Source organism: Serinus canaria, chromosome 6 (assembly GCF_022539315.1).
Source record: "Serinus canaria isolate serCan28SL12 chromosome 6, serCan2020, whole genome shotgun sequence".
Classification (NCBI taxonomy): Eukaryota; Metazoa; Chordata; class Aves; order Passeriformes; family Fringillidae; genus Serinus; species Serinus canaria.
In genome coordinates, this window is record NC_066320.1 from 15,611,898 (window position 1) to 15,624,087 (window position 12,190).

A 12,190-nucleotide genomic window follows, 5' to 3' on the forward strand; every position below is an offset into this window, starting at 1 on the left:
CACCCTAAACATTCCAGCCTTCCCTGCCACTAGAGAGGGGAGTTGTTTATTGATATTATGCAAGTACTGAAATATTTTTCTATTTCTTCTCTGCTGTCCTTTTTTTCCCCTCTCTCTCCCTCCCTCCTCCGGGGGTTGCAAAGGTAGTTCAAACCCCTCCAGTCATCTCGGCTTATCAGCCACAGGAGATACATTCTTCTGGGCTGCTCCCTTTATAAGTCACTGCTGGCCGGGCGCCCGCACGCCGCTCCGCAGCCTCCGCGCCGGCAGCGCTGCCGCTCCGCGCTGCCCCGCCATGCCCTAGCCCGGGCCCGCTCACCCGCCCGCCGGGGGCCGCGCAGCAACTCGGGGAGGGTCGGCAGCGATGGCACCCCCGCCCCAGTGCCCCGCCCGCCCCTGAGGGCGGCTGCTGCCGCCGGGATGTTCAGCTGGCATCGGAGCTTCACCCTGGGAGCGCCCTGGAAGAGAGGTGAGTCGGCCGTCCCCCCGGGTCAGCCGGCGGCTGCCAACACCTCCCCAAACCCGCACCCCCGCCACCCCCTTCCTTCCCCTCAGTGTAAGCGCGGACGATACTTAGGACAAGCCCATCCCGGCCCGCCCTGCTCCCGGGCCCCGCCGGACGGGCCCCGCGCCGCTGCCGGCCCGGCCTCATGCTGCGCTCGCTGCTCTCCGGCTGCCTCTGTCCCCTCGCAGGTAAGGCCGTCCTAGGCGCGTCCCCTCCCGCTCCAGCCCTCGGCCCGTCAGCCCCTGCCCCGGAGCCGGCGGGGACGAAGATCGCGCTTAAGAAACCGGTTCCATTTCCTCTTTAAACGGGCTTATTTCGCTTTGGTTAGCGTGGCAAAGCTTGGGAGAGAGGAGCAGGGCAGGCGGGAGCACTGTGGCTCCGAGCGGTCCGTGCTGCCGAGGGACCGGCACTCACCGGAGCGGCTGTTCCCGGCACGGCGCGGCTCCCTGAGGCTGCTCGGGGCTGCCGTCCGCCCGTCGCGGCGCGGGCTACGGATATCGGCTCGCTTTCTAGGCAATGTATCCCTATCCAACAAGGACTGTCACGGGTGCGAGGTGTTTTACTTGCTCCCGCCTGTGCAGATGAGGTGACCCTGGCAAGAAAAACAGCTCTAGTCCTGCAGCTGATCACCTATAACTCTTTAAGCCAGTTGTGCAAACAAGTTATGTGGTCCTCAGTATGCCTTTTTCAGGCATAATGGAGCCACTATATTTTATACCTTAGCCAGAGCTGCAGGCGTTGAGGTCACAAGCCCCACGTAGCAGAATTCTCTTAACATCCCCTGAGCTCACCCCTCAGCTTGGCTTGTGGCAGCTGTAAACGAGATCGCAGGTTCTGTCTCATTGGCATGGCTGCACTGGGCTGGTTTGCTTGGCATGGAGGTGGTTACAGTCAGAGTTTGTCAGAGCGTAAATGTAGTGTGCAGTGCAACAGCAGGATGGTAAAAATGTTGCAAACCCTTGCGTTTGAGGTGGTGATGCCTCCTGGGGTCCTGACTTTCCATCCTTATGCCAAACTCCTGCTTCTTTTGGACTGCTGCAGCAATTGTTCCCATGGAGTCACCAGAAATGACACATTCTTGGAGACACTCAGGTACTCTCTGGTTGGATTGTGCTTCCCAGCTGTCCTGGTCTGGGGCAGCTACTTAGAGCTCCGTGAGAGCTGGAGCCTCTGTGAAGTGCCCCAGCAGCAGCAAGGCTGCTGAAGCACGTTGCTCTGCCTGGGTTCAGTCTGGAAACTGCTACCCAATGACACAAAGGGCTCTAGAGCAATGCTGCTGTGAGAACATGCCAGCATCCCCGTAAGATGTGGAGGGTGTTTGAGGAGTGTTTTGAAGTATGGTAGAAACTTCTCCTTTTTGCCCTGGATGTAATTTGACCATGAACTTGTTTCCTCCAAGATATATACTGCAAACCTGATGGCAGGGTTAGGAGGTGAAAGGAGAATTGCTTTTCCACATGGAAGTGTCCCTCACCACCCAGACACAGCAGTATTGTTAATAGGGTAGGTGAAAGCTTTGGTGGGGTGGCAGAGTTATCCTACAGAACACTGAGGGATCAAAAAGAGGTTCAGCTAGAATTTATCCAAATAAGAAACAGCAACATCACTCTCTAATCACTTCAGCTAGGAAAAAGACACCAAATATTATGTGTGTCCTGATTTGGACACCATCTCTATTCAGAAATAGCATTATTGGCTCTTGTTCTCACTGCAACTATAAAATATTTCAGACATGCCAGAGCATGGTTATGCCTGTCCAGTGCTACCTTTTTTGAGCAGAAGCAGCTCTCCAAGGTTTTACCAAGGGACAGCAATGACTGTCATGAAGAATGGTATTAGAAAGGTTGCTGTTAAGCCTTCTCGAGTTCCTATGGCTTCAGCTGAAGCACTGATGTCTAAATGGCCTTGGTCTTTGGGGCTATTGAACAGTTGTTTATCCAAGCTTATTATAGGCAATAAAACCTGAATTACTACATACCTGTCATCCCTGGGGGGCACGTTCCATCCTTGCAAAGGGCCTCCTGGCTCCTAGCTAATTTCTGGTTGAATAATCCTCTGTGATGAGGCAGCCTGCAGATCAGATGTACAAGGAAAAGATTTAAATTAGACATTTTTTGCCAATGTGTGATATATTTGTTTCTACTGTTTTAATTTTCTGCTCAGACATATCACTGAGTTGTGTGCTAAATAATCTTTTGCTGTTATTTAGGGCTGCTCATCAAAGCACTATTTCCTTTATTTAAGGTTTTGAACCTTTCTCTTGGAGGAACACATGGGAATTTCCAAGAAGGATTTGCAGGTCTTTAGCGGCAGCTGTCATCTCCCTGACAAAAATCTCACAAATAAGACCCATAGGTGATTGTAGCGGCTGAACCTCTTCCCTCCCCCAGCTCTCAGGACTGGTTACATTGCAGAGTAGGGAGGATTTAGGCACTAATCCTTGTGCACCAAAATTATCCCTGGCCAGGTTTTCTCACCGGGTCATAGATACAAAGAAGTAAGCTGCAGCGTGAATGCAGAAACGAGTGGGAGCGGCGCTTTAGCTGGTGCAGTGCACAGGGTCAGGTGTTCGTCTGAAAACTGGTGACTGCCAGCCTACACAAGTAACTGATAAACCAGGTGGTCTGAGGGGACCTCCTGTGCCCCGGGACTTTCTGCCAGAGGTCACTAATCTATCAGACCTGTCGCTTGGTTTCAAAAACTTCACAGGTCACTTGGAAAGAATAGGAGCAAGCTGTAAAAGTGTCAAGTGGCCTCTCTACTTGGAAATCCATTTCCTCTTTAGTTCACCCAACTATATCAATCAGTAAACAATCAATCAATCTCCCTCTCATTCCTTCTCAAAAGCTTGAAAAGAGCTATAATTAGCTCCGCTTTTCTAAAACACAGATACTAAAGCAATGAATGTCTCCTCAGAGAGTCTCAGTGAGAGTCCTTGAACCCTGTTATCATTCTCTTGGCATCTACTTTATATAGATTTATCATTACCAGCTGCACCTGTGGGGACCTATAAGATTTCTGGTCACATTATATTACCAATCTACGATCCTTAACTAACATTGAGACTAGAGACCACCTTGGAGCCAAAGGATCTAAGTACCTGGTGCTTTTCCTTCAAGGACTATCTGAAATCTCAGCTTTGTCATAACTATTCCTTTGCATGCAACATTTTGAGCAAATTGAATTGTATATGTACGCTCATGAAATCCATGTGCAATTCACTTCTACAATTGGATAAATTGAAGTTTACAGAATCAGATCTATCCTGCAAATACTGTTATGACACGGCAGCACGTTCCCTTGCAAATGTGAATTTTTCAGCCACAACTTCAGTAAAAAAAGCCCCAAAACAACAAGCAAACCAAATAAAACAACGAAAACCTGACCTTTCCTCTGACAGTGATTTTCATGCCTTCACAAGTTTCTGCTGTTGTAGGTAGAAGTTGTAACTGGTGCACTGAAGACAACAGACCCTGCGATAAGCTTTCTGTATACATTTTTCAGTTTGTGGTTATCCTTAATATTTAGGAGAAGCCTTGCTCAGTTTGGGCAGCCCAAGATCCAGCAGCACACTCAACATGCTGCTTGAAAAGCATCGGGGAAGGCAGATAGTTTGCAGACTTTTGGTGACAAGTGGCACCTCTGCCATTGCCAGGACTGGCATCAACAGTCCAGTAAAGCACCAGGTAGTCAGGTGATCCCCACCCCATGGAAATCCATGGCAAAGCTGTGTGGAGATAGACTTTGCTCGCAGAGGGTCAGTTCGTAGTGGTTACTGATTTTTTGGGGTGGGGACTTTGTTTGTTGGGTTGGTTTGGGATTTTTGTAAGCGTAAGAGTAATTCAATACTTGTGAGCACTGAGGTCCTGTCCGTGCAACGCCTGCCTGAGCCCACAGGGCTGTGCTAGGGACAGCTCTTCCCCAGCCGGGGAGGTGACACGGCTCCCGCAGGGCCTGCGTGGGGGCTCCTCAGGAGGTGCCAGCACGGCCCCAGCGCCCGACCCCACCCTTCAGCACACGTGGGGGAAAAGTCATCAGCAAAAAATGCCTATTGTTTCAGAAAGGAAGTGACCCCTTCTCTCTTAAATGCTGGGAAATTGAGACCTCATCTTTGGTGAGAAAAAAACCCACCTCTTCGAAATGAAAGGGAAATACCACCAGAGCCGTCCTGACAGCAGTGCTAGAGAATGTGGCACAGTGACAAAACTAAGGGAGTCTTTTTGTACGGGAAGGAAGGACAATGAGGGAATGCAAGGACTGAATGGGAGAGGTGGCCTTTCATTTCTAGGTCAGGAGTCTGACTCCAGGGCACTAGTCACTGCTATCTAATGATTCTTCAAAAGGCGACAATCATCTCTTAGTCTGTTACTTGGAGGCCACAGCCCCATCACAGAACCAGTCCTGCATGGCAGAGTTTCATCCTTGGCACAGCTGGAGCCAGAGAGGAGTTACTAGACAGGCTGTGTCCCCTAAAGGATGCCGAAAAACCTTTTCTGGCACTTTGCATGTACACCTTACTCCTGTACTCAGGGCTCAGCAGAATAGTAGGAGTGCTGTGGTTTGACTTTGGTCTTCCTTTGCAGGGCAGCTGTGCTAAGTCCCTACTACTCCAAGAACCCAAGTCATTGGTTATACCCTTTATTTTTGGTGGCACAGTAAAGTTGGAAAGTACTGGCCTTATGAACTGCAGTGTGTAGGATGTTGCATGTCTTGTGGCATGTGTGGCACACGGTAGCAGGGAGAGGAAGAGATTCGCTGAGTATCTCTGGGCTGTTCATGCTGTACAAGCCTGCCAGCACCACCCACTATGGATGAGTTCACTGTGCACATGGACCTTGGAGCAGTTCTAGAGACAAGAAGGCGGCTGCCATGGCTCTACCTCTGCTATTCTTTGTTAGACAGTGGTGGATGGAGAAAAGCAAAGCTTTGGCTCCAGTTGTGTCACGTTTAACAGAGATTCTCCCCATACCAAGTAGCCTAAAAATCAGGATGAACATTTTGAGACAACAGGTGGGCAGAGACTGGAAAGGAAGAGAGCAGCAAAGGGCAGTGCTGGTATGGTGTGGCTCCCTACTGCCAGTAGCAGCACTCATTCCACTGCCAGCCTGGCCTCTTCCTGTCCGCCAGTGCTTCCATTTGTTGCATACATCAGAAAACCATGTGCTATGATACTTAAGTCAGTGCATCAGAGACCACAGACCCTCTCAGGGATGTAGCAAAGCTTAACAGGTCTTGAACTGAAGGAATTGCCAGTGAAACGCAACTTTGAGTCACAGGGATAGACACAAAAAAGAAAAAAATCAGACATGGTTTTCCGTACTTTGGAACACAGGGATTTGGATATAGGCTTTGACTTGGTTTACTAGAAAGGTGGGAGCTTTTGCAAGAATTGGGCTTGAGCAGGATTGGAAATGCGAAGAAGTTTTTCCTGGGCAGTTGTTTGAGTTAATCTCATGCATCCAACTTACTTGGGATAAAGAAATTGCTTGAAAACAATTTTATATTTATACATCTGCCCTCCTTCTCCTGGTCAGTGATCTCTGTACTCATACACCAGGCTGACTCCTGGCAGCTGCTAGTTATTGTGCAACTGGTAAAATAACTTGGACTTTAAAGTCCCAAGAAAGTGAAGCCTTGAGACAGGAGATGTTTGGGATGGTATTTACCTTTGAAAGGTTTAAGTTTCTCTATTAGGCTATGCTAACTGCAACATAGAAACATCCCAGAAAGCAACTCAAACTATGCAGAGCAAAGTTCTGGAGACTTAGGTGGGACATGTCTGCTCCTTTCACTCCCTACCAATTACCCTCAGGTATTAGGTAGTTCAGTGTCACCACCTCCTTGTGAGTTGGGAAGTATGATTCTCCAGCTTTCAAGGCACAGGAAACCCAGCTTCCCAAGGCTACACACGATCACTTACCACCAGCTACAGGCATATATTTCAATCCAGGGAATCCTGTATATCTCTAGGGTGATTACAGAGCCATATAACTCTTTGAAAGGGCTACTAGGCAAGTAGCACAAGCTACCCTGAGACAATGTTTGGCCTGGGCACACATGTTGAATATGCTTCAGGAACCTGTACTGATTCTGAAGCATGCACACAAAACTCTACTCCTTCCCTGGCTGCCACACCAGGGTACTAAAAACTACAGCATTTGCTATCTTACCCCCACCTCAGAGGGGTGTGGAAAACCGGTCCAGGGGACAAGAAACAAACAACAACAAAAATCTTGACTGAAGTCCCTGGAGCAGCAGTGTTAAACCTGGCTGGCCTCCAGCACCAGTAAATACATCTTACCATTGTTAATGACACCATTCAGCTCTCTGGAGTTCTTCACACCTCCTTTCAGAAGCCCCTGTGCAGGGTTGTTTGCAGCCCTACCCCTGCAGCACACTCCCTCCAGCGCCAGGCAGGAGTTATCTCCCTTGCTTGCTTTACTCAGGACCCCTGGTATTGCTGAACAAAGCACTTACAGGCCAAGCCCTCAGCCAAAAGTAGCTGACACAGTTCTGTTAAGGGCCCTGGAAATGAGTTAATTTATAGCAGCTGAGGGTCTGGATCACTTTTTTTTTTTTTCCTCTTAATTACACAGATGAGCTTTAATTGCACTATTCTGGTGTTTGTTAGCAATATGCTTGAAAGAGCTGAGTGGTTTTGTATACCTCTTTTGAGATCTGTAGCAGGAGCAATCTGCTTCTTGGAAGCCCCATGTTTAGATTCTATAATCCAGTTAACAGAGAGGAAGAAGAGAGACTGTTCTGTCAGTGAGGTGCAGCAAGAATAACTTGAGTTTCAGGTCACTGACCTAATCACTGGAGATCTTTCTGCTGTAGCACAGATGACCTCACTGACCACGGGAAAGTATTATTGAATGAATGAGGATGAGGTGACAAAGTGTGTTGCAAAATCCTGTTGTTCTTTGCCAGTATTCTGGTCTTGTGGTAGGGGGATGATAACACTTTCCCTCATCACAGGGCGTTGGAAGAATAAATCAGAAATGCTTTGTGGTTTGCAGGACCTGACAGTGCTGAGAGCAATGGTTTGCAGCCTAGAACAGATAAACAATTTTTGTTAAACAGGTTGCTAGTGACCACAGTAAGGGGAGAGCAAAGAACTGTTGTTGGCATCAAGGTAGCCATCCCACAGAGGGTCAAAGATTTCATGTTATTTTCTATTCTTTCTACTCCAGCCAAACCTTCTTGTTCACATTGCAGCTTTTGTAGTCCTAAAAGATATGCAGTAAAGCATCTGACATCTCCTTCTGTAAGTAGCAAGACCTCATTTTAATATGCTGCTTCCTGATTTTACACAAAGCAATATTTGTGTAGGCCAGGGTGAAACCAGTTAAGCAAGAAAAAACAGGGTCAGATTGAAAGAAGTGAGAATCTCCAGTCAAAGGAAAGCATGGCATGATTAATAAGTGAGAACAATCAGTCTGTGGGAAAGAACTACCATTGCATATAGTAATTCCCGGTAAGAGTGACAGCTGCATGGTTTGTTCTTAAAAGTAATTGCAGGAATGCAACTGCTCTCCTCATGACTAATAAAAACTCATTTTCCCATTTTTATTTTCCCATTTTTATATCTGTCGGTGGTTTTGTTGGCCAGCTGGTATAGTAATGCCATCAGAAGAGCCTGTAAGCCTTATCTTTTTCAAGCAGATACAACGTTTTGTGTCTGGCTGCCAAGAGGTGTTTGCAGCTGAGCAGGTAAATCCTCTTGACTCCAAATCAAAGTGATTCATTTCCACCTCCTCCTTCCAAGACCTGGCACCCAGCTCCCTCTTAGAGTTGATGTTTTGCTGTATGTGAAGCTGCAAACCAGTCACCCTATTCCTTGTCAGGGTCCCTCATACATATCCCGAAAGTGGAAGAATAAGAACAGAGCCCTGCATAGGCAGCTCCTGATGAGCTTTTCTGGGTAATGTATTTTTCTTGTCCTCATCATAGCAACATGCCGGTGTTGTGTTGCTGAGGTCTGGCACTGACTGTCCCAAAGATGGCTCTTTGCACTGGGAAGATGGCTGTGAATCCTGCTAAGGGAGGCAGTGCAATTCTGTCTATGATAAACAAATCTTATATAATGAGTATTAGCACTGTGTACCACGAGAAGTCCATCAGATGATTATTTATCACTGATTGCCCTTCATAAAAATCCAGTGTAAAATATTAAATCAGTGGGTGTCTATGAACAGCAAAGGGCTTGTTTCAGTGGTATGCCAGGAAATTCTCAAGATCAAATGAAGAGAATTCAAATAAAGTAGAAAATTTTCCATGTAAGAGTTAGCCTTAATGAGTAAAAGTCTCCCTTATCTAAGTACTTTGCAGAAAGCAAGCTGGAGGAGGTAAAGATGGGTTATTTCTGAAACAGGGAGCTTCTGGGTTACCACAAGGGAGAACTGAATAGCACAGCTCTCCCTGATCCACTGCTGGTGGGGAGGATCCCAGGCTTTCCTGCCCACCTAGGGACATTTACATTATTGGCAGTGAGTTTGTGAAGCTGATGCTGGTCTGATTCAGGCAAAAAGAAAGAGGAGTGGGGAATGAAGTAGAAAGTAAGACATCTAGGAAAGTGTATGCGTTGTAGCCCTCTGAGGCACTCTGGGTTGGGCACTAAGGGAAAAGATACCAGGGAAACTGAAGTTTTGTTCTGCATCAATTCTTGGTTCCAAATCCACAAACATATGTATTTGGAGCTGAGATTTGCAGTTTGCTAAAAGGTAGATGTAGAACTTTCACACTGGCTCTCATGCCATCGTGATCCACATGTTTGCGCTATGAAATATTATATTCAGAAAAACAGTAAGAAAAACCTAGGAGCAGATCTTTGACCCCTGAAGATCCGCCTTTCATCCAGAGACTGTTCTATCACATTACTGTGTAAAATAATTGTGTCTTGAAAACAAGTCTTCTTTGTCTGTGTGCAAAAGCTCTTGAGCAAGGCTGCGCCCATCTCTTTTGTCTTTACAAATAAGGTAGGAGCTCACTTAAAGACATTACTTCATAGCTAAAACCATTCAGGGAGTGAAAAAGATCTACAGCGCTTTTTACACTTGCTTTTCTTTCAGAACTTGATTTTTGTCATGTGTATGTGAGCAGAAAATACCAAAGAGTTTTCAAATTGCTCGTTGCAACCCAAGATTCACTTAAGCCTCTGGGAAGAGTGATTGCATTATACTCTTTTTTTCTGCTGGTTCAGAATACATTTAATTGGAAAAAATGATTTTAGCCTTAAATTAACGTTTATCAGGCTGAAAGAATGTGTACACGTCTCCATCTATATGCAGATAATTACTAAAAAGTTACCTGCCTACATATGTTTTCTACCCATCTGTCAAATCGGAATTGTGCTTTTATGAGCCCCCCTGGAGGACTCTGAGGCTATGAAACACAAGCCTTTTGTTGTAGCAAAGCCCACAAGAAAGCTTCATATAGCTCAAGAAAAACAAATTAGGGCTGTCCCTCTCTACCATCTTGGTATAGGCAGTTTTACATTCTACATCCCTCAGGGGATGCATTAGACACTGAGTTTTGTTGCCTCCTGTGACCTTCTACTTGTTTTCTTTTCAGCAGGTAAGAAGAGCCCACCTGCTGAGGACAAAGTCGTTTTAACACACATGAAGATATTGAGCAATGAAGGAATTCAAAACCCAGGGTTAATCCCAGAGGCTCCAGCTGACACAGCCTGCACAGAGGAGTCCCATCTTCCCGGTGCCAGTGTCCCACCAGAATGCTTGGGAAGTCCAGATGCAGCAGCCACGCCAGCAGATCCAGACTGTGCAGATGGCCCGGCAAGCACTGACTATGTCGCCACCCTGCCTGACCTCAGTGCCTTCGAGTCCAAGTGCCGCCTCCACAGATTCTCCAAATTTGAATCTGAGGACTCGGGGGTTGAGCTGCCAAGCGGTGCTAATTCTCCATCAACTCCAACGGGCTCAGAGAAGAGCTTTGTGCTTCACAGCAGAGACTCATTTTGTGACTCAGGTGTGCTTAGCACCTCTTCTTCTCCAGAAATTGACCATCAGTTAATGAGAACATGTAAAGAACATGCCAGAAAAGTTAGTCTGCAAGATCCAGAGAGCGAAAAGCAAGCTGATTACTATAGTCAGGAGGCAAATGCTGTGCAAGATCCTACAGCCTCCCTTGAAGACTCCAATGACCCTCAGGAAGAAAGTCCTGATGATCATTTTCACCAGGATGACAAGCAGTGTCCAGAAAAGGAACCTACAGCAGAGATGGACCTTTCCAGGGAAAGAGCTCTTTCCACCCCAGATCCCGTAGAAGAGCCAAAGACAATTGCTGACAGTTTTCCAGAGAATTTTGGCAGCATGCAAGATCTTCAGATCCATGAACATCAGCTGAAGAAGTACCCCACAAGTGACAGTCTGGATGAATACATGGATGAATGCTGTAGGCTGAGTGAGGTGAGAAACACCTGAACTGAATCTTAAATCTATGCCTGTCCAAACACCCCAGTCAGTGTTCAAGTCCTGTTTGTCACAAATTAGACACACATCTGAATGAGTTTAGAATATCTCCCCTGAAACTTGTAAGCAGTAAAAAACGGAAATTGATTTTTAAGGTTTCTTTTCATACCAGTAAAATTCTGAATTAATTTGTGAATATCAGGTCTGGGTAAGGATGAAAAATGGTATCTGGTGTTTCTAAAAGCTCTAGATGAGAGGACGGACTTGATTCTGGTCTCAAAATGAAGATTATGAGGGTAAGTCATCATCCTCTGAAACATGGGGTGGGGCTCAGAACATAGGTTTATTTTCAAGACCAGGCTATTCCTGTCTCTGGGAATACTTGGCTTGCTTTTGGGGCACTGAAATTGGAAAGAACTTGTCAAAGGGTTAATTAATTTCTGCCCAGGCCTTTTGTGCCCTGTTGAGTCAACTGTCTCAAATAATCTACAAGCAGGGAGCTAATTCACAAATTCAGATTTTTGTCAGACTGGAGTTGGAGATGCCATTTTAACTTGCCTGCATAGCTGTGATGGACCAAACTGCAAAGACCAAATTTCAGCAGGTTGTCTCACTCCTTACTCCCTCTTTCCCCTTGCTGGGTACCTTGTGCCACTGACAAGAGAATAAAAAGCCCTTCTGTGCACCTTCTCCCATAGCAGGTGCTGGTAAGTGCTCCATCCAGTTCTTTGCCTGAAGCCTCATGCTGCCTCATTCCCCCAGCCTGAAGCTGCCGAAGTGAGGGCAGATTACTGCAGTGGCTTCCAGGAACCAGCAAATAAAGATCTCAGTGAGGAGCTGATTCTTTACAGAGAGACAGACCAAAAAGCCCCAGGAGCAAAGGGAAGGAAAAGGGAGAAAGGTAGACTAGGTGAAGAGGGTCACAAATACACAAAGCATCAAATGGTGCCTAGCGGGGATTTTTCGAGGGGGGGTGTTCATTGTGGTAATAGTGATGAATTGGAATTGGAGATGCGTGGGAGGAAGCCAAGTAACAAGTGATGTGTGCTGTGCAAATAATTTAACCATGACCTCGCTGCCCTGAACAATCGGGCACTGGACTTCCTTTCCAGCACGCCAAAACCTCTTGAGCAGTGAGGAAGGTCAGAGATGTCTCACATCTGTTAACATTGCATATCAAAGCAGTACAAGCAACACACAACCCATCTGAGCAGTGTTTTCCTCCCCAGAGCTATTTCACACATGGCAGAAGACA

At 46.8% G+C, this 12,190-nt stretch overlaps 1 protein-coding gene across 1 annotated transcript in view; it reads left to right on the top strand.

The window, feature by feature from the left end:
• Nucleotides 1–217: 217 nt before the first annotated feature.
• LOC108961631 (uncharacterized) overlaps nucleotides 218–12,190 on the top strand; it is a 31,249-nt gene continuing 19,276 nt past the window's right edge. Inside the window, exons 1-2 of the mRNA XM_030241418.2 lie at nucleotides 218–469; nucleotides 10,079–10,932. Of these exons, the coding sequence (XP_030097278.2) occupies nucleotides 421–469; nucleotides 10,079–10,932 (903 nt within the window). The 5' untranslated portion in view covers nucleotides 218–420. The remainder of the gene's footprint in view (nucleotides 470–10,078; nucleotides 10,933–12,190) is intronic.